Source organism: Oncorhynchus kisutch, linkage group LG3 (assembly GCF_002021735.2).
Source record: "Oncorhynchus kisutch isolate 150728-3 linkage group LG3, Okis_V2, whole genome shotgun sequence".
Lineage (NCBI taxonomy): Eukaryota > Metazoa > Chordata > Actinopteri > Salmoniformes > Salmonidae > Oncorhynchus > Oncorhynchus kisutch.
In genome coordinates, this window is record NC_034176.2 from 6,206,409 (window position 1) to 6,234,156 (window position 27,748).

Genomic DNA, 27,748 nt, shown 5'->3' on the forward strand with positions numbered 1-27,748 from the left:
AGATATAACACCACTAGATATAACACCATCACCTATAAACACCACTAGATATAACACCATCACCTATAACACCACTAGATATAACACCACTAGATATAACACCATCAACTATAACACCACTAGATAAACACACAGATATAACACCATCACCTATAACACCACTAGATATAAACACCATCACCTATAACACCACTAGATATAACACCACTAGATAAACACCATCACCTATAACACCACTAGATATAACACCACTAGATATAACACCACTAGATATAACACCACTAGATATAACACCATTAGATATAACACCACTAGATATAACACCACTAGATATAACACCACTAGATATAACACCATCACCTATAACACCACTATAGATATAACACCATCACCTATAACACCACTAGATATAACACCACTAGATATAACACCACACTAGATATAACACCACTAGATATAACACCACTAGATATAACACCACTAGATAAACACCACTAGATATAACACCACTAGATATAACACCATCACCTATACCACCACTAGATATAACACCACTAGATATAACACCATCACTATACCACCATAGATATAACACCACTAGATATAACACCATTAGATATAACACCCACTAGATATAACACCACTAGATATAACACCATCACCATAACACCACTAGATATAACACCACTAGATATAAACACCACTAGATATAACACCACTAGATATAACACCATCACCTATAACAACAACTAGATATAACACCACTAGATATAACACCACTAGATATAACACCATTAGATAATAACACCACTAGATATAACACCACTAGATATAACACCACTAGATATAACACCACTAGATATAACACCATCACCTATAAACACTAGATATAACACCATCACTATAAACACCACTAGATATAACACATCACTATAACACCACTAGATATAACACCACTAGATATAACACCACTAGATATAACACCACTAGATATAACACCACTAGATATAACACCACTAGATATAACACCACTAGATATAACACACTAGATATAACACCACTAGATATAACACCATCACCTATAACACCACTAGATATAACACCATCACCTATAACACCACTAGATATAACACCACTAGATATAACACCACTAGATATAACACCCACTAGATATAACACCACTAGATATAACACCACTAGATATAACACCACTAGATATACACATCACCTATAACACCACTAGATATAACACCACTAGATATAACACACTAGATATAACACCATAACATATAACACCACTAGATATAACACCACTAGATATAACACCACTAGATATAACACCACTAGATATAACACATCACCTATAAACACCACTAGATATAACACCATCACCTATAACACCACTAGATATAACACACTAGATATAACACCACTAGATATAACACCACTAGATATAAACACCACTAGATATAACACCATAGATATAAACACCATCACCTATAACACCACTAGATATAACACCACTAGATATAACACACTAGATATAACACCATCACCTATAACACCACTAGATATAACACCACTAGATATAACACCACTAGATATAACACCACTAGATATATAACACCACTAGATATAACACCATTATATATAACACCATCACCTATAACACCACTAGATATAACACCACTAGATATAACACCACTAGATATAAACATACTAGATATAACACCATTAGATATAACACCACTAGATATAACACCATTAGATATAACACCACTAGATATAACACCCTAGATATAACACCACTAGATATAACACCATCACCTATAAACACCCTAGATATAACACCACTAGATATAACACCACTAGATATAACACCACTAGATATAACACCACTAGATATAACACCACTAGATATAAAACACACTAGATATAACACCACTAGATATAACACATCACCTATAACACACCACTAGATATAACACCACTAGATATAACACCCATCACCTATAACACCACTAGATATAACACCATAGATATAACACCACTAGATATAACACCACTAGATATAACACCACTAGATATAAACACCATACCTATAACACCACTAGATAAACCACCCATAGATATAACACCACTAGATATAACACCACTAGATATAACACCACTAGATATAACACCACTAGATATAACACCATCAACTATAACACCATTAGATATAACACGACTAGATATAACACCATCAACTATAACACCTATAGATATAACACCACTAGATATAACACCATTAGATATAACACCACTAGATATAACACCATCACCTATAACACCACTAGATATAACACCATCACCTATAACACCATTAGATATAACACGACTAGATATAACACCATCAACTATAACACCATAGATATAACACCACTAGATATAACACCATTAGATATAACACCACTAGATATAACACCATCACCTATAACACCACTAGATATAACACCATCACCTATAACACCATTAGATATAACACGACTAGATATAACACCATCAACTATAACCCTATAGATATAACACCACTAGATATAACACCATTAGATATAACACCACTAGATATAACACCATCACCTATAACACCACTAGATATAACACCATCACCTATAACACCACTAGATATAACACCACTAGATATAACACCATCACCTATAACACCACTAGATATAACACCACTAGATATAACACCACTAGATATAACACCACTAGATATAACACCATTAGATATAACACCACTAGATATAACACCACTAGATATAACACCACTAGATATAACACCATTAGATATAACACCACTAGATATAACACCATCACCTATAACACCACTAGATATAACACCACTAGATATACCACCACTAGATATAACACCATTAGATATAACACCACTAGATATAACACCACTAGATATAACACCACTAGATATAACACCACTAGATATAACACCATCACCTATACCACCACTAGATATAACACCACTAGATATAACACCATCACCTATACCACCACTAGATATAACACCACTAGATATAACACCATTAGATATAACACCATCACCTATAACACCACTAGATATAACACCACTAGATATAACACCACTAGATATAACACCACTAGATATAACACCATTAGATATAACACCACTAGATATAACACCACTAGATATAACATCACTAGATATAACACCACTAGATATAACACCATCACCTATAACACCACTAGATATAACACCATCACCTATAACACCACTAGATATAACACCATCACCTATAACACCACTAGATATAACACCACTAGATATAACACCACTAGATATAACACCACTAGATATAACACCATTAGATATAACACCACTAGATATAACACCACTAGATATAACATCACTAGATATAACACCACTAGATATAACACCATCACCTATAACACCACTAGATATAACACCATCACCTATAACACCACTAGATATAACACCACTAGATATAACACCACTAGATATAACACCACTAGATATAACACCACTAGATATAACATCACTAGATATAACACCACTAGATATAACACCATCACCTATAACACCATTAGATATAACACCACTAGATATAACACCATTAGATATAACACCACTAGATATAACACCACTAGATATAACACCACTAGATATAACACCATCACCTATAACACCACTAGATATAACACCATCACCTATAACACCACTAGATATAACACCATCACCTATAACACCACTAGATATAACACCACTAGATATAACACCACTAGATATAACACCACTAGATATAACACCACTAGATATAACACCACTAGATATAACACCATCACCTATAACACCACTAGATATAACACCACTAGATATAACACCACTAGATATAACACCATCACCTATAACACCACTAGATATAACACCACTAGATATAACACCACTAGATATAACACCACTAGATATAACACCACTAGATATAACACCACTAGATATAACACCATCACCTATAACACCACTAGATATAACACCACTAGATATAACACCACTAGATATAACACCACTAGATATAACACCACTAGATATAACACCACTAGATATAACACCACTAGATATAACACCACTAGATATAACACCATCACCTATAACACCACTAGATATAACACCACTAGATATAACACCACTAGATATAACACCATTAGATATAACACCATCACCTATAACACCACTAGATATAACACCACTAGATATAACACCACTAGATATAACACCACTAGATATAACACCATTAGATATAACACCACTAGATATAACACCACTAGATATAACATCACTAGATATAACACCACTAGATATAACACCATCACCTATAACACCACTAGATATAACACCATCACCTATAACACCACTAGATATAACACCATCACCTATAACACCACTAGATATAACACCACTAGATATAACACCACTAGATATAACACCACTAGATATAACACCATTAGATATAACACCACTAGATATAACACCACTAGATATAACACCACTAGATATAACACCACTAGATATAACACCATCACCTATAACACCACTAGATATAACACCATCACCTATAACACCACTAGATATAACACCACTAGATATAACACCACTAGATATAACACCACTAGATATAACACCACTAGATATAACACCACTAGATATAACACCACTAGATATAACACCATCACCTATAACACCATTAGATATAACACCACTAGATATAACACCATTAGATATAACACCATCACCTATAACACCACTAGATATAACACCACTAGATATAACACCACTAGATATAACACCACTAGATATAACACCATCACCTATAACACCACTAGATATAACACCATCACCTATAACACCACTAGATATAACACCACTAGATATAACACCACTAGATATAACACCACTAGATATAACACCACTAGATATAACACCACTAGATATAACACCATCACCTATAACACCATTAGATATAACACCACTAGATATAACACCATTAGATATAACACCATCACCTATAACACCACTAGATATAACACCACTAGATATAACACCACTAGATATAACACCACTAGATATAACACCATTAGATATAACACCATCACCTATAACACCACTAGATATAACACCACTAGATATAACACCACTAGATATAACACCACTAGATATAACACCATTAGATATAACACCACTAGATATAACACCATTAGATATAACACCACTAGATATAACACCACTAGATATAACACCACTAGATATAACACCATCACCTATAACACCACTAGATATAACACCACTAGATATAACACCACTAGATATAACACCATAGATATAACACCACTAGATATAACACCACTAGATATAACACCACTAGATATAACACCACTAGATATAACACCATCACCTATACCACCACTAGATATAACACCACTAGATATAACACCATCACCTATACCGTCAATAGATATAACACCACTAGATATAACACCACTAGATATAACACCACTAGATATAACACCATTAGATATAACACCATCACCTATAACACCACTAGATATAACACCACTAGATATAACACCACTAGATATAACACCACTAGATATAACACCATTAGATATAACACCACTAGATATAACACCACTAGATATAACATCACTAGATATAACACCATCAACTATAACACCATTAGATATAACACGACTAGATATAACACCATCAACTATAACACCTATAGATATAACACCACTAGATATAACACCATTAGATATAACACCACTAGATATAACACCATCACCTATAACACCACTAGATATAACACCATCACCTATAACACCATTAGATATAACACGACTAGATATAACACCATCAACTATAACACCTATAGATATAACACCACTAGATATAACACCATTAGATATAACACCACTAGATATAACACCATCACCTATAACACCACTAGATATAACACCATCACCTATAACACCATTAGATATAACACGACTAGATATAACACCATCAACTATAACCCCTATAGATATAACACCACTAGATATAACACCATTAGATATAACACCACTAGATATAACACCATCACCTATAACACCACTAGATATAACACCATCACCTATAACACCACTAGATATAACACCACTAGATATAACACCATCACCTATAACACCACTAGATATAACACCACTAGATATAACACCACTAGATATAACACCACTAGATATAACACCACTAGATATAACACCACTAGATATAACACCACTAGATATAACACCACTAGATATAACACCATTAGATATAACACCACTAGATATAACACCATCACCTATAACACCACTAGATATAACACCACTAGATATAACACCACTAGATATAACACCACTAGATATAACACCACTAGATATAACACCACTAGATATAACACCACTAGATATAACACCACTAGATATAACACCATCACCTATACCACCACTAGATATAACACCACTAGATATAACACCATTAGATATAACACCATCACCTATAACACCACTAGATATAACACCACTAGATATAACACCACTAGATATAACACCACTAGATATAACACCATTAGATATAACACCACTAGATATAACACCACTAGATATAACATCACTAGATATAACACCACTAGATATAACACCATCACCTATAACACCACTAGATATAACACCATCACCTATAACACCACTAGATATAACACCATCACCTATAACACCACTAGATATAACACCACTAGATATAACACCACTAGATATAACACCACTAGATATAACACCATTAGATATAACACCACTAGATATAACACCACTAGATATAACATCACTAGATATAACACCACTAGATATAACACCATCACCTATAACACCACTAGATATAACACCATCACCTATAACACCACTAGATATAACACCACTAGATATAACACCACTAGATATAACACCACTAGATATAACACCACTAGATATAACATCACTAGATATAACACCACTAGATATAACACCATCACCTATAACACCATTAGATATAACACCACTAGATATAACACCATTAGATATAACACCACTAGATATAACACCACTAGATATAACACCATCACCTATAACACCACTAGATATAACACCACTAGATATAACACCACTAGATATAACACCATCACCTATAACACCACTAGATATAACACCATCACCTATAACACCACTAGATATAACACCATCACCTATAACACCACTAGATATAACACCACTAGATATAACACCACTAGATATAACACCACTAGATATAACACCACTAGATATAACACCACTAGATATAACACCATCACCTATAACACCACTAGATATAACACCACTAGATATAACACCATTAGATATAACACCATCACCTATAACACCACTAGATATAACACCACTAGATATAACACCACTAGATATAACACCACTAGATATAACACCACTAGATATAACACCATCACCTATAACACCACTAGATATAACACCACTAGATATAACACCACTAGATATAACACCACTAGATATAACACCACTAGATATAACACCACTAGATATAACACCACTAGATATAACACCACTAGATATAACACCATTAGATATAACACCACTAGATATAACACCATTAGATATAACACCATTAGATATAACACCATCACCTATAACACCACTAGATATAACACCACTAGATATAACACCACTAGATATAACACCATCACCTATAACACCACTAGATATAACACCATCACCTATAACACCACTAGATATAACACCACTAGATATAACACCACTAGATATAACACCACTAGATATAACACCACTAGATATAACATCACTAGATATAACACCACTAGATATAACACCATCACCTATAACACCATTAGATATAACACCACTAGATATAACACCATTAGATATAACACCATCACCTATAACACCACTAGATATAACACCACTAGATATAACACCACTAGATATAACACCACTAGATATAACACCACTAGATATAACACCACTAGATATAACACCATCACCTATAACACCACTAGATATAACACCACTAGATATAACACCACTAGATATAACACCACTAGATATAACACCATTAGATATAACACCACTAGATATAACACCACTAGATATAACACCACTAGATATAACACCATTAGATATAACACCACTAGATATAACACCATCACCTATAACACCACTAGATATAACACCACTAGATATAACACCACTAGATATAACACCATCACCTATAACACCACTAGATATAACACCATCACCTATACCACCACTAGATATAACACCACTAGATATAACACCACAGATATAACACCACTAGATATAACACCACTAGATACAACACCATCAGCTATAACACCAGTAGATATAACACCACTAGATATAACACCACTAGATATAACACCATCACCTATAACACCATCACCTATAACACCACTAGATATAACAACACTAGATATAACACCACTAGATATAACACCACTAGATACAACACCACTAGATATAACACCATCACCTATAACACCACTAGATATAACACCACTAGATATAACACCACTAGATATAACACCACTAGATATAACACCATTAGATATAACACCACTAGATATAACACCACTAGATATAACACCACTAGATATAACACCATAGATATAACACCACTAGATATAACACCATCACCTATAACACCACTAGATATAACACCACTAGATATAACACCACTAGATATAACACCACTAGATATAACACCACTAGATATAACACCATCACCTATACCACCACTAGATATAACACCACTAGATATAACACCATCACCTATACCACCACTAGATATAACACCACTAGATATAACACCACTAGATATAACACCACTAGATATAACACCACTAGATATAACACCATCACCTATAACACCACTAGATATAACACCATCACCTATAACACCACTAGATATAACACCACTAGATATAACACCACTAGATATAACACCACTAGATATAACACACTAGATATAACACCACTAGATATAACACCATCACCTATAACACCATTAGATATAACACCACTAGATATAACACCACTAGATATAACACCATCACCTATAACACCACAGATATAACACCACTAGATATAACACCACTAGATATAACACCACTAGATATAACACCACTAGATATAACACCACTAGAGATAACACCACTAGATATAACACCACTAGATATAACACCATTAGATATAACACCACTAGATATAACACCACTAGATATAACACCACTAGATATAACACCATCACCTATAACACCACTAGATATAACACCACTAGATATAACACCACTAGATATAACACCATTAGATATAACACCACTAGATATAACACCACTAGATATAACACCACTAGATATAACACCACTAGATATAACACCATCACCTATACCACCACTAGATATAACACCACTAGATATAACACCATCACCTATACCGTCAATAGATATAACACCACTAGATATAACACCACTAGATATAACACCACTAGATATAACACCATTAGATATAACACCATCACCTATAACACCACTAGATATAACACCACTAGATATAACACCACTAGATATAACACCACTAGATATAACACCATTAGATATAACACCACTAGATATAACACCACTAGATATAACATCACTAGATATAACACCATCAACTATAACACCATTAGATATAACACGACTAGATATAACACCATCAACTATAACACCTATAGATATAACACCACTAGATATAACACCATTAGATATAACACCACTAGATATAACACCATCACCTATAACACCACTAGATATAACACCATCACCTATAACACCATTAGATATAACACGACTAGATATAACACCATCAACTATAACACCTATAGATATAACACCACTAGATATAACACCATTAGATATAACACCACTAGATATAACACCATCACCTATAACACCACTAGATATAACACCATCACCTATAACACCATTAGATATAACACGACTAGATATAACACCATCAACTATAACCCCTATAGATATAACACCACTAGATATAACACCACTAGATATAACACCACTAGATATAACACCACTAGATATAACACCACTAGATATAACACCATCACCTATAACACCACTAGATATAACACCACTAGATATAACACCATTAGATATAACACCATCACCTATAACACCACTAGATATAACACCACTAGATATAACACCACTAGATATAACACCACTAGATATAACACCACTAGATATAACACCATCACCTATAACACCACTAGATATAACACCACTAGATATAACACCACTAGATATAACACCACTAGATATAACACCATTAGATATAACACCACTAGATATAACACCACTAGATATAACACCACTAGATATAACACCACTAGATATAACACCACTAGATATAACACCATTAGATATAACACCACTAGATATAACACCATCACCTATAACACCACTAGATATAACACCACTAGATATAACACCACTAGATATAACACCACTAGATATAACACCACTAGATATAACACCACTAGATATAACACCACTAGATATAACACCATCACCTATAACACCACTAGATATAACACCATCACCTATAACACCATTAGATATAACACGACTAGATATAACACCATCAACTATAACACCATTAGATATAACACCACTAGATATAACACCATCACCTATAACACCACTAGATATAACACCATCACCTATAACACCACTAGATATAACACCACTAGATATAACACCACCATCACCTATAACACCACTAGATATAACACCACTAGATATAACACCACTAGATATAACACCACTAGATATAACACCATTAGATATAACACCACTAGATATAACACCACTAGATATAACACCACTAGATATAACACCATTAGATATAACACCACTAGATATAACACCATCACCTATAACACCACTAGATATAACACCACTAGATATACCACCACTAGATATAACACCATTAGATATAACACCACTAGATATAACACCACTAGATATAACACCACTAGATATAACACCACTAGATATAACACCATCACCTATACCACCACTAGATATAACACCACTAGATATAACACCATCACCTATACCGCCACTAGATATAACACCACTAGATATAACACCATTCGATATAACACCATCACCTATAACACCACTAGATATAACACCACTAGATATAACACCACTAGATATAACACCACTAGATATAACACCATTAGATATAACACCACTAGATATAACACCACTAGATATAACATCACTAGATATAACACCACTAGATATAACACCATCACCTATAACACCACTAGATATAACACCATCACCTATAACACCACTAGATATAACACCATCACCTATAACACCACTAGATATAACACCACTAGATATAACACCACTAGATATAACACCACTAGATATAACACCATTAGATATAACACCACTAGATATAACACCACTAGATATAACACCACTAGATATAACACCACTAGATATAACACCATCACCTATAACACCACTAGATATAACACCATCACCTATAACACCACTAGATATAACACCACTAGATATAACACCACTAGATATAACACCACTAGATATAACACCACTAGATATAACATCACTAGATATAACACCACTAGATATAACACCATCACCTATAACACCATTAGATATAACACCACTAGATATAACACCATTAGATATAACACCACTAGATATAACACCATTAGATATAACACCATCACCTATAACACCACTAGATATAACACCACTAGATATAACACCACTAGATATAACACCATCACCTATAACACCACTAGATATAACACCATCACCTATAACACCACTAGATATAACACCACTAGATATAACACCACTAGATATAACACCACTAGATATAACATCACTAGATATAACACCACTAGATATAACACCATCACCTATAACACCACTAGATATAACACCACTAGATATAACACCATTAGATATAACACCACTAGATATAACACCATTAGATATAACACCATCACCTATAACACCACTAGATATAACACCACTAGATATAACACCACTAGATATAACACCATCACCTATAACACCACTAGATATAACACCATCACCTATAACACCACTAGATATAACACCACTAGATATAACACCACTAGATATAACACCACTAGATATAACACCACTAGATATAACACCACTAGATATAACACCATCACCTATAACACCATTAGATATAACACCACTAGATATAACACCATTAGATATAACACCATCACCTATAACACCACTAGATATAACACCACTAGATATAACACCACTAGATATAACACCACTAGATATAACACCACTAGATATAACACCATTAGATATAACACCATCACCTATAACACCACTAGATATAACACCACTAGATATAACACCACTAGATATAACACCACTAGATATAACACCATTAGATATAACACCACTAGATATAACACCACTAGATATAACACTACTAGATATAACACCATAGACTATAACACCACTAGATATAACACCACTAGATTTAACGACACTAGATATAACAGCCATTAGATATACACCACTAGATATAACACCATTAGATATAAACACCATTAGATATAACACCAGACCTATAACACCACTAGATATAACACCACTAGATATAACACCACTAGAAATAACACCATCACCTATAACACCACTAGATATAACACCATCACCTATAACACCACTAGATATAACACCACTAGATATAACACCACTAGATATAACACCACTAGATATAACACCACTAGATATAAATCACTAGATATAACACCACTAGATATAACACCATCACCTATAACACCATTAGATATAACACCACTAGATAAACACCATTAGATATAACACCATCACCTATAACACCACTAGATATAACACCACTAGATATAACACCACTAGATGTAACACCACTAGATATAACACCACTAGATATAACACCATTAGATATAACACCATCACCTATACACCATAGATATAACACCACTAGATATAACACCACTAGATATAACACTACTAGATATAATACCATTAGATATAACACCCACTAGATATAACACCACTGATATAACACCACTAGATATAAACACCATTAGATATAACACCACTAGATATAACACCATCCCTATAACACCACTAGATATAAACACCACTAGATATAACACCCACTAGATATAACACCATCACCTATAACACCACTAGATATAACACCATCACCTATACCACCACTAGATATAACACCACTAATATAACACCACAGATATAACACCACTAGATATAACACCACTAGATACAACACCATCAGCTATAACACCAGTAGATATAACACCACTAGATATAACACCACTAGATATAACACCATCACCTATTAACACCATCACCTATAACACCACTAGATATAACAACACTAGATATAACACCACTAGATGATAACACCACTAGATGCCACACCACACTAGATTAACACCATCACCTATAACACACGAGATATAACACACTAGATATATACACCACTAGATATAACACCACTAGATATAACACCACTAGATTAACACCTTAGATATAACACCACTAGATATAACACCACTAGATATAACACCACTAGAATAGAACACCATTAGAATAACACCACTAGATTAGACACCATCACCTATAACACCACTAGATATAACACCACTAGATTATAACACCATCACCTATACCACCACTGAGATATAACACCACTAGAATTAACACCACAGATATAAACACCACTAGATATACACCACTAGATACAACAACCATCAGCTATAAACACCACTAGATATAACCCACTAGATATAACACCATCACCTATAACACCATCACCTATAACACCACTAGATATAACAACACTAGATATAACAGCCACTAGATATAACACCACTAGATACAACACCACTAGATATAAACACCATCACCTAATAAACACCACTAGATATAACACCACTAGATATAACACCACTAGATATAACACCACTAGATTATAACACCACTAGATATAACACCACTAGATACCACTATGTAACATCACTAGATTACCCTAGATACCACCATCACCTATAACACCATTAGATTAACACCACTAGAGATAACACCATTAGATTAAACACCATCACCTATAACACCACTAGATATAACACCACTAGATATAACAACCACTAGATATAACACCATCACCTATAACACACCACTAGATTAACACCAGCACCTATAACACCACTAGATTATAACACCACTAGATATAACAACACTAGATATAACAACCACTAGAATATAACATCCACTAGATATAACACCACTAGATATAACACCATCACCTATAACCACCATTAGATATAACACCACTAGATATAACACCATTAGATATAACACCATCACCTATAACACCACTAGATAAACACCACTAGATATAACACCACTAGATATAACACACTAGATATAACACCATTAGATATAACACCCATCACCTATAACACCACTAGATATCAAACACCACTAGATATAAACACCACTAGATATAACACCACTAGATATAACACCATTAGATATAACACCACTAGATATAACACCACTAGATATAACACCACTAGATATAACACCATTAGATATAACACCACTAGATATAACACCATTAGATATAACACCATTAGATATAACACCATCACCTATAACACCACTAGATATAACACCACTAGATATAACACCATCACCTATAACACCACTAGATATAACACCATCACCTATAACACCACTAGATATAACACCACTAGATATAACACCACTAGATATAACACCACTAGATATAACACCACTAGATATAACATCACTAGATATAACACCACTAGATATAACACCATCACCTATAACACCACTAGATATAACACCACTAGATATAACACCATTAGATATAACACCATCACCTATAACACCACTAGATATAACACCACTAGATATAACACCACTAGATATAACACCACTAGATATAACACCACTAGATATAACACCATTAGATATAACACCATCACCTATAACACCACTAATATAACACCACTAGATATAACACCACTAGATATAACACTACTAGATATATACCATTAGATATAACACCACTAGATATAACACCACTAGATATAACACCACTAGATATAACACCATTAGATATAACACCACTAGATATAACACCATCACCTATAACACCACTAGATATAACACCACTAGATATAACACCACTAGATATAACACCATCACCTATAACACCAACTAGATATAACACCATCACCTATACCACCACTAGATATAACACCACTAGATATAACACCACAGATATAACACCACTAATATAACACCACTAGATACAACACCATCAAGCTATAACACCACTAGATATAACAACACTAGATATAACACCACTAGATATAACACCACTAGATATAACACCATCACCTATAACACCATCACCTATAACACCACTAGATATAACAACACTAGATATAACACCACTAGATATAACACCACTAGATACAACACCACTAGATATAACACCATCACCTATAACACCACTAGATATAACACCACTAGATATAACACCACTAGATATAACACCACTAGATATAACACCATTAGATATAACACCACTAGATATAACACCACTAGATATAACACCACTAGATATATTACACCATTAGATATAACACCACTAGATATAACAACCATCACCTATAACACCACTAGATATAACACCACTAGATATAACACCACTAGATATAACACCACTAGATATAACACCACTAGATATAACACCATCACCTATACCACCACTAGATATAACACCACTAGATATAACACCATCACCTATACCACCACTAGATATAACACCACTAGATTATAACACCACTAGATATAACACCACTAGATATAACACCATCACCTATACCACCACTAGATATAACACCATCACCTATAACACCACTAGATATAACACCATCACCTATACCACCACTAGATATAACACCACTAGATATAACCTACCACAGATATACACCACTAGATATAACACCACTAGATACAACACCATCAGCTATAACACCACTAGATATAACACCACTAGATTAACACCATCACCTATAACACCATCACCTATAACACCACTAGATATAACACCACTAGATATAACACCACTAGATAACAACACCACTAGATATAACACCATCACCTATAACACCACTAGATATAACACCACTAGATATAACACCCACTAGATATAACACCACTAGATATAACACCACTAGATACAACACCACTAGATATAACACCACTAGATATAACACAACTAGATATAACACCACTAGATATAACACCATCACCTATACACCACTAGATATAACACCACTAGATACAACACCATCAGCTATAACACCACTAGATATAACACCACTAGATATAACACCACTAGATATAACACCACTAGATACAACACCATCACCTATAACACCACTAGATATAACACCACTAGATATAACACCACTAGATATAACACCACTAGATATAACACCATCACCTATACACCACTATATATACACCACTAGATACAACACCATCAGCTATAACACCACTAGATATAACACCACTAGATATAACACCATTAGATATAACTACCACTAAATATAACACCATCACCTATAACACCACTAGATATAAACACCATCACCTATAACACCACTAGATATAAACACCACTAGATATAACACCACTAGATATAACACCACTAGATATAACATCACTAGATATAACACCACTAGATATAACACCATCACCTATAACACCATTAGATATAACACCACTAGATATAACACCATTAGATATAACACCATCACCTATAACACCACTAGATATAACACCACTAGATATAACACCACTAGATATAACACCACTAGATATAACACCACTAGATATGAACACCATCACCTATAACACCACTAGATATAACACCATCACCTATACACCACTAATATAACACCACTAGATATAACAGCCACTAGATATAACATCATTAGATATACACCATCACCTATAACACCACTAGATATAACACCACTAGATATAACACCACTAGATATAACACCATTAGATATAACACCATCACCTATAACACCACTAGATATAACACCACTAGATATAACACCACTAGATATAACACTACTAGATATAACACCATTAGATATAACACCACTAGATATAACACCACTAGGTATAACACCACTAGATATAACACCATTAGATATAACACCACTAAATATAACACCATCACCTATAACACCACTAGATATAACACCACTAGATTAACACCACTAGATATAACACCATTAGATATAACACCATCACCTATAACACCACTAGATATAACACCACTAGATATAACACCATTAGATATAACACCATCACCTATAACACCACTAGATATAACACCACTAGATATAACACCACTAGATATAACACTACTAGATATAACACCACTAGATATAACACCACTAGATTAACACCACTAGATATAACACCATCACCTATACCACCACTAGAATATAACACCACTAGATATAACACCATCACCTATACCACCACTAGATATAACACCACTAGATATAACACCACTAGATATAACACCATCACCTATACCACCACTAGATATAACACCATCACCTATAACACCACTAGATATAACACCATCACCTATACCACCACTAGATATAACACCACTAGATATAACACCATCACCTATAACACCACTAGATATAACACCACTAGATATAACACCACTAGATACAACACCACTAGATATAACACCACTAGATATAACACCACTAGATATAACACCACTAGATATAACACCACTAGGTATAACACCATTAGATATAACACCACTATATAAAACACCACGAGATATAACACCACTAGATATAACACCATCACCTCTAACACCACAAGATATAACACCACTAGATATAACACCACTAGATATAACACCATTATATAACACCATCACCTATAACAGCACTAGATATAAAACCACTAGATATAACACCACTAGATATAAACACCATCACCTATAACACCACTAGATATAACACCTTTAGATATAACACCATTAGATATAACACCATCACCTATAACACCACTAGATATAACACCATTAGATATAACACCACTAGATATAACACCACTAGATATAACACCATCACCTATAACACCACTAGATATAACACCTTTAGATATAACACCACTAGATATAACACCTTTAGATATAACACCATTAGATATAACACCATCACCTATAACACCACTAGATATAACACCATTAGATATAACACCACTAGATATAACACCACTAGATACAACACCACTAGATATAACACCACTAGATATAACACCATCACCTATAACACCACTAGATATAACACCACTAGATATAACACCACTAGATATAACACCATTAGATATTACACCACTAGATATAACACCACTAGATATAACACCACTAGATATAACATCACTAGATATAACACCACTAGATATAACACCATCACCTATAACACCACTAGATATAACACCACTAGATATAACACCACTAGATATAACACCACTAGATATAACACCACTAGATATAACACCACAGATATAACACCACTATATATAACACCACTAGATACAACACCATCAGCTATAACACCACTAGATATAACACCACTAGATATAACACCACTAGATATAACACCACTAGATATAACACCATCACCTATAACACCCACTAGATATAACAACACTAGATATAACACCACTAGATATAACACCACTAGATACAACAACCACTAGATATAACACCATCACCTATAACACCACTAGATATAACACCACTAGATATAACACCACTAGATATAACACCACTAGATATAACACCACTAGATACAACACCACTAGATATAACACCACTAGATATAACACCATCACCTATAACACCACTAGATATAACACCACTAGATACAACACCATCAGCTATAACACCACTAGATATAACACCACTAGATATAACACCACTAGATATAACACCCACTAGATACAACACCATCACCTATAACACCACTAGATATAACACCACTAGATATAAACACCACTAGATATAACACCATCACCTATAACACCACTAGATATAACACCACTAGATACAACACCATCAGCTATAACACCACTAGATATAACACCACTAGATATAACACCACTAGATATAACACCACTAGATATAACACCACTAGATATAACACCACTAGATACAACACCATCACCTATAACACCACTAGATATTTTATTTTTATTTTACCTTTATTTAACTAGGCAAGTCAGTTAAGAACAAATTCTTATTTTCAATGACGGCCTAGGAACAGTGGGTTAACGGCCTGTTCAGGGGCAGAACGACAGATTTGTCGTGAAGAGGGCACAGTCGTGAAGAGGACACGACAACGCCTCTTTCCCCTCAGGAGGCTGAAAAGATTTGTCATGGGCCCTCAGATCCTCAATCAGTTCTACAGCTGCACCACTGAGAGCATCTTGACTGGCTGCATCACCACTTGGTATGGCAACTACTCGGCATCCAACCGCAAGGCGCTACAGAGGATGGCGCGTAAGGCCCAGTACATCACTGGGGCCAAGCTCCCTGCCTTCCAAGAACTATACCAGGCAGTGTCAGAGGAAGGCCCTAACAATTGTCAAAGAGTCAAACCACCCAAGTCATAGACTGTATTCTCCGTTACCGCACGGCAAGCGAAACTGATACACCAAGTCTGGAATCAACAGGACCCTGAACAGATTCTACCCCCCAAGCCAAAAGACTGTATGGCGAGCGGTCTGGAACCAACAGGTCCCTGAACAGCCATAAGAGCACTAACTAGTTACCCGGACCATCTGCACTGACCTTTTTGCTCCAACTCTTTTGACTCATCACACTGCTGTTTACTGTTTATTACCTATCCTGCTGCCTACTAGTCACTTTACCCCTAGCTACATATCTACCTCAATTACCTCGTACCCCTTCACATCAACTCGGTACTGGTACCCCCGTGTACATAGCAAAGTTATCCTTACTCATCGTGTATTCATTACTCATGTTATTATTTTTATCAAAAACAAATGTTTCTCTTTGCATTGTTTGGAATGGCCCGCAATAAATATATTCACAGTTAAGTCTTACAACACCTTTTTTTTATGAAGCATGTGACAAATACAATTTAATTTGATTTAATCATCCCATTACCTGCTCAGGCAGACTGACAGCAAACATCAACAGCTCTAAGAACAACAGGCATTAGGCTAATGCAACGCTGCACAGTCTCTGCTGCCTGGCCCCAGGATTCAGGGGGATTTTCCCAGAATGCAACGCTGCAGTCTCTGCTGCCTGGCCTACATCACTAGGTTCACCCAGGATTCAGGGGGATTTTCCCAGAATGCAACGCTGCAGTCTCTGCTGCCTGGCCTACATCACTAGGTTCACCCAGGATTCAGGGGGATTTTCCCAGAATGCAACGCTGCAGTCTCTGCTGCCTGGCCTACATCACTAGCTTCACCCAGGATTCAGGGGGATTTTCCCAGAATGCAACGCTGTGCAGAGTAGAGTGGTACTAGCTAGCTGGGGTGATAGACAGTTCTATTGACTGACTGGCTGCTGAGATGGTAGCAAGCCGTTCTTACACACACACACGTCTCTCCATGGTTCTCTGTATCGTAGGTGTGTGTGTGTGCGTGTGTGTGTGTGTGTGTGTGTGTATCTGTGTGTGTGTGTGTATCTCTGTGTGTGTGTGTGTGTGTGTGTGTATCTGTGTGTGTGTGTGTATCTGTGTGTGTGTGTGTGTGTATCTGTGTGTGTGTGTGTATCTGTGTGTGTGTGTGTGTGTGTGTGTATCTGTGTGTGTTTGTGTGTGAATCTGTGTGTTTGTGTGTATCTGTGTGTGTGTGTGTGTGTGTGTGTATCTGTGTGTTTGTGTGTGTGTATCTGTGTGTGTGTGTGTGTGTATCTGTGTGTGTGTGTGTGTGTGTGTGTGTATGTGTGTGTGTTACCTCTGCAGGTGCGCGTGGTGGTGTTGAGGTAGTACTGGTAGGCACAGCTGTCATACCGGCACTCTCCAAACAGTAGAACCTTCCCCGGGTCACGGCACGCCGTACACACACCGCTCAGCTCACAGGACAGACACTGACCGTCACAGGCTGCATAATGACACAATGGCAGGAGATAAAGAGAGGGTTCAAAAAAATCCCAGCAGCCATTGGGGCAATAAACAGTGATAGCCTGGTAAATGTAGTCTACAGTTCTGTAGAGTCTAGGTGTACGACTTACCTCTGCAGCGTCTGTCTCTGTCGGCATAGTAACCCAAGGGGCAGGCGGGGCCACAGAGACCTGAGGTCAGTAGAACGCTGGGAGAGGGACAGGAAGTACAAGACAGAGGCCACTCCCCACTGCAACCCTCACAGGAAACATGGCATCCTGGGAGATAAAAACAGGAATACAACTGTATGAACAATATCAACAACAAAACAGTTTATCCCCAGACTAGGCAAGACATGATTTCACTTCCATAATCAATATCATTAAACCGACAAATGTGTAATATTTTGTGCTTTTTGAGAGATTTAAAGCACAATTAGATGCATATAAACATATAATAATTTCATAAGGTCAAGGGAAAATGTAGAAGACCTCCCCAGGCTATCAATTATGTGATAATAAGATGAATAATGTGACAGTTGAATCACAATCGACAGGAAGAAAAGAACATTATCGCTTGAATCAATACAGGGAGGAAGACATTATCAAAATGCTTAATGTTGTTTCTCTCCACCTACACTATTGTCTTCGGTGTATGTCTCTGGCAACACTAAAACATTCTGTCATCTCTTCTGACAAGTCGTTCCCTTGTTAACAAATGTTCTCACACAACAGTGGCCTTTGTTCTGTGGTAAATAAGATGTTGTGTTTTAGAAACTGCTGTCACCCTGAGACAAATATCTCCTATCCTATCTCCTATATCCTACAGACTGAACATCATAAAAACAGATAAAGGAAAATAAGTCTCTCACACTCTCTATCTCTCTCTCTCCCGCTCCCTCCACTTCTCTCTCTCTCTCTCCACCTCTCTCACTCTCTCCCATCGCTCCATCTCTTTCCCTCATCCTCTCTCCTACCCCCCTCATTCTCCCTCCCTCTCTCTCTCTACCCCCCTCTCACCCCCCTCCCTCTCTTTCCTTCTCTTCATCGCTCTCTCTCTTACTCTCTCTCTCCCTCCATCTCTCCCTCCCTCTCCCTCCACTTCTCTCTCTCTCTCTCCACCTCTCTCACTCTCTCCATTGCTCCATCTCTTTCCATCATCCTCTCTCCTACCCCCCTCTTTCTCCCTCCCTCTCTCTCTCTCTCTACCCCCTCTCACCCCCTCCCTCTCTTTCCTTCTCTTCATCGCTCTCTCTTACTCTCTCTCTCTCTCCCTCCCTCTCCCTCCACTTCTTTCTCTCTCTCTCTCCACCTCTCTCACTCTCTCCATCGCTCCATCTCTTTCCCTCATCCTCTCTCTCTACCCCCCCTCTTTCTCCCTCCCTCTCTCTCTCTACCCCCCTCTCACCCCCATCCCTCTCTTTCCTTCTCTTCATCGCTCTCTCTCTTACTCTCTCTCTCCCTCCATCTCTCCCTCCCTCTCCCTCCACTTCTCTCTCTCTCTCCACCTCTCTCACTCTCTCCATCGCTCCATCTCTTTCCCTCATCCTCTCTCTCTACCCCCCTCATTCTCCCTCCCTCTCTCTCTACCCCTCTCCCCCCCTCCCTCCCTCTCTTTCCTTCTCTTCATCTCTCTCTGTTACTCTCTCTCTCTCTCCCTCCCTCTCCCTCCACTTCTTTCTCTCTCTCTCTCCACCTCTCTCAATCTCTCCATCGCTCCATCTCTCCCTCATCCTCTCTCTCTACCCCCCTCTTTCTCCCTCCCTCTCTCTCTACCCCCCTCTTTCTCCCTCCCTCTCTCTCTACCCCCCTCTCACCCCCCTCCCTCTCTTTCCTTCTCTTCATCTCTCTCTTACTCTCTCTCTTACTCTCTCTCTCCCTCCCTCTCCCTCCACTTCTCTCTCTCTCTCTCCACCTCTCTCACTCTCTCCATCGCTCCATCTCTTTCCCTCATCCTCTCTCTCAACCCCTCTCTTTCTCCCTCCCTCTCTGTCCCTGAAAGGTAAACAGAAAGGAACTGAGACATTTCAAATGTCATAATATGTCTATTTACAGTGTTGTAACGATGTGGAAATAAATAAAGAACAAAACTGAAAATAATTCAACATAAATATGGGTTGTATTTAGAATGTTTTTTGTGGCAACAGGTAGGGGTCAGAGGTTAGGGTTGGGTTTAGTTTTAGGCTTAGGGGTTAGGGAAAGGGAAAGGGGTTAGGGGGTTGGGGTTTCGGCATTAGACGTTAGGGTTGTGTTTAGTTTTAGGGTAAGTTTGGGGTTTATGGGTTAGAGGTTAGGGTTGGGTTTAGTTTTAGGCTTAGAGGTTAGGTTTGGGGTTAGGGGTAAGAGATTAGAGGTTAGGGTTGGGTTTAGTTTTAGGGTTTAGGGAAAATAGGATTTGGAAAAGGAATAAAAGCTTTGGACACCACTTGGATAGTAAAACCAACGTGTGTGTGTGTGAGTGTGTGTGTGTGTGTGTGTGTGTGTATGTGTGTGTGTGTGTGTGTGTGTGTGTGTGTGTGTGTGTGTGTGTGTGTGTGTGTGTGTGTGTGTGTGTATCTGTGTGTGTGTAAACGTACTCTTACAGGCTCCATGCCAGGGGTAGTGACCTTGGGGACAGTGGGTGACACAGTGGTCTCCCAGCAACAGGGTCCTAGCAATCTTACACCACAGACACACACTGCCCATGCCCGTCTGGAGGTCTGCCACACAGCGCTGGCAATTACTGCTGCATTCTGGGAACAGAGAGAGAGAGGGCAAAGGTCACACACGGCAACTTCGGGTAGACATTGCCCGTACACACAGATCTGGTGTCAATTTAACCTCCCTGTATCCTAACCTTAACCATTAGGGTTATAGAACCCCCCTGTATCCTAACCATTAGGGTTATAGAACCTCCCTGTATCCTAACCATTAGGGTTATAGAACCTCCCTGTATCCTAACCTTAACCATTAGGGTTATAGAACCTCCCTGTATCCTAACCACCAGGGTTATAGAACCTCCTTGTATCCTAACCTTAACCATTAGGGTTATAGAACCTCCTTGTATCCTAACCTTAACCATTAGGGTTATAGAACCTCCCTGTATCCTAACCTTACCCATTAGGGTTATAGAACCTCCCTGTATCCTAACCATTAGGGTTATAGAACCTCCCTGTATCCTAACCATTAGAGTTATAGAGCCTCCCAGTATCCTAAACTTAACCATTAGGGTTATAGAATCTCCCTGTATCCTAACCATTAGGAATATAGAACCTCCCTGTATCCTAACCATTAGAGTTATAGAGCCTCCATGTATCCTAACCTTAAACATTAGGGTTATAGAACCTCCCTGTATCCTAACCAAAAGGGTTATAGAACCTCCCTGTATCCTAACCTTAACCATTAGGGTAATAGATCCTCCCTGTATCCTAACCTTAACCATTAGGGTTATAGAACCTCCCTGTATCCTAACCTTAACCATTAGGAATATAGAACCTCCCTGTATCCTAACCTTAACCATCAGGGTTATAGAACATCCCTGTATCCTAACCTTACCCATTAGGGTTATAGAACCTCCCTGTATCCTAACCATCAGGGGTATAGAACCTTCCCTGTATCCTAACCTTACCCAATAGAGTTATAGAACCTCCCTGTATCCTAACCTTAACCATTAGAGTTATAGAACCTCCCTGTATCCTAACCATTAGGGTTATAGAACCACCCTGTATCCTAACCTTACCCATTAGGGTTATAGAACCTCCCTGTATCGTAACCTTAACCATTAGGGTTATAGTAACTCCCTGTATCCTGACCTTAACCATTAGGGTTATAGAACCTCCCTGTATCGTAACCTTAACCATTAGGGTTATAGTACCTCCCTGTATCCTGACCTTAACCATTAGGGTTATAGAACCTCCCTGTATCCTAACCATTAGGGTTATAGAGCCTCCCTGTATCGTAACCTTAACCATTAGGGTTATAGAACCTCCCTGTATCCTAACCTTAACCATTAGGAATATAGAACCTCCCTGTATCCTAACTATTAGGGTTATAGAACCTCCCTGTATCCTAACCATTAGGGTTATAGAACCCCCCCTGTATCCTAACCTTAACCATTAGGAATATAGAACCTCCCTGTATCCTAACGATTAGAGTTATAGAACCCCCCCTGTATCCTAACCTTAACCATTAGGGTTATAGAACCTCCCTGTATCCTAACCTTAACCATTAGGGTTATAGAACCCCCCTGTATCCTAACCTTAACCATTAGGGTTATAGAACCTCCCTGTATCCTAACCTTAACCATTAGGGTTATAGAACCTCCCCTTATCCTAACCTTAACCATTAGGGTTATAGAACCCCCCTGTATCCTAACCATTAGGTTATAGAACCTCCCTGTATGGTAACCATTAGAGTTATAGAGCCTCCATGTATCCTAACCTTAACTATTAGGGTTATAGAACCTCCATGTATCCTAACCAAAAGGGTTATAGAACCGCCCTGTATCCTAACCTTAACCATTAGGGTTATAGAACCCCCCCTGTATCCTAACCTTAACCATTAGAGTTATAGAACCTCCCTGTATCCTAACCTTACCCATTAGGGTTATAGAACCTCCCTGTATCCTAACCATTGGGTTTATAGAACCTCCCTGTATCCTAACCTTAACCATTAGGAATATAGAACCTCCCTGTATCCTAACTATTAGGGTTATAGAACCTCCCTGTATCCTAACTATTAGGGTTATAGAACCTCCCTGTATACTAACCATTAGGGTTATAGAACCTCCCTGTATCCTAACCTTAACCATTAGGAATATAGAACCTCCCTGTATCCTAACCTTAACCATTAGGAATATAGAACCTCCCTGTATCCTAACTATTAGGGTTATAGAACCCCCCCTGTATCCTAACCATTAGAGTTATAGAACCCCCCCTGTATCTTAACCATTAGAGTTATAGAACCTCCCTGTATCCTAACCATTAGATTTATAGAACCTCCCTGTATCCTAACCATTAGGGTTATAGAACCTCCCTGTATCCTAACCATTAGAGTTATAGAACCCCCCCTGTATCCTAACCATTCGAATTATAGAACCCCACCTGTATCCTAACCTTAACCATTAGAGTTATAGAACCTCCCTGTATCCTAACCATTAGAGTTATAGAACCCCCCCCCCTGTATCCTAACCATTAGAGTTATAGAACCCCCCCTGTATCCTAACCTTAACCATTAGAGTTATAGAACCTCCCTGTATCCTAACCATTAGGGTTATAGAACCTCCCTGTATCCTAACCATTAGACTTATAGAGCCTTCCTGTATCCTAACCTTAACCATTAGGGTTATAGAACCTCCCTGTATCCTAACCATTAGGAATATAGAACCTCCCTGTATCCTAACCATTAGAGTTATAGAGCCTCCATGTATCCTAACCTTAACCATTAGGGTTATAGAACCTCCCTGTATCCTAACCAAAAGGGTTATAGAACCTCCCTGTATCCTAACCTTAACCATTAGGGTTATAGAACTTCCCTGTATCCTAACCTTAACCATTAGGGTTATAGAACCTCCCTGTATCCTAACCTTAACCATTAGGAATATAGAACCTCCCTGTATCCTAACCATCAGGGTTATAGAACATCCCTGTATCCTAACCTTACCCATTAGGGTTATAGAACCTCCCTGTATCCTAACCATCAGGGTTATAGAACATCCCTGTATCCTAACCTTACCCATTAGGGTTATAGAACCTCCCTGTATCCTAACTATCAGGGGTATAGAACCTTCCCTGTATCCTAACCTTACCCAATAGAGTTATAGAACCTCCCTGTATCCTAACCATTAGGAATATAGAACCTCCCTGTATCCTAACCATTAGAGTTATATAGCCTCCATGTATCCTAACCTTAACCATTAGGGTTATAGAACCTCCCTTTATCCTAACCAAAAGGGTTATAGAACCTCCCTGTATCCTAACCTTAACCATTAGGGTTATAGAACCTCCCTGTATCCTAACCTTAACCATTAGGGTTATAGAACCTCCCTGTATCCTAACCTTAACCATTAGGAATATAGAACCTCCCTGTATCCTAACCATCAGGGTTATAGAACATCCCTGTATCCTAACCTTACCCATTAGGGTTATAGAACCTCCCTGTATCCTAACCATCAGGGTTATAGAACATCCCTGTATCCTAACCTTACCCATTAGGGTTATAGAACCTCCCT

At 37.2% G+C, this 27,748-nt stretch overlaps 1 protein-coding gene across 1 annotated transcript in view; it reads right to left on the reverse strand.

Annotated features, from left to right (window-relative positions):
- LOC109876754 (extracellular matrix protein FRAS1-like) overlaps positions 1-27,748 on the reverse strand; it is a 143,974-nt gene that overhangs the window by 79,876 nt on the left and 36,350 nt on the right. The window contains exons 5-7 of the mRNA XM_031816138.1: positions 24,117-24,272; positions 21,673-21,819; positions 21,396-21,542 (exon numbers count right to left, since the gene is read on the reverse strand). Of these exons, the coding sequence (XP_031671998.1) occupies positions 21,396-21,542; positions 21,673-21,819; positions 24,117-24,272 (450 nt within the window). The remainder of the gene's footprint in view (positions 1-21,395; positions 21,543-21,672; positions 21,820-24,116; positions 24,273-27,748) is intronic.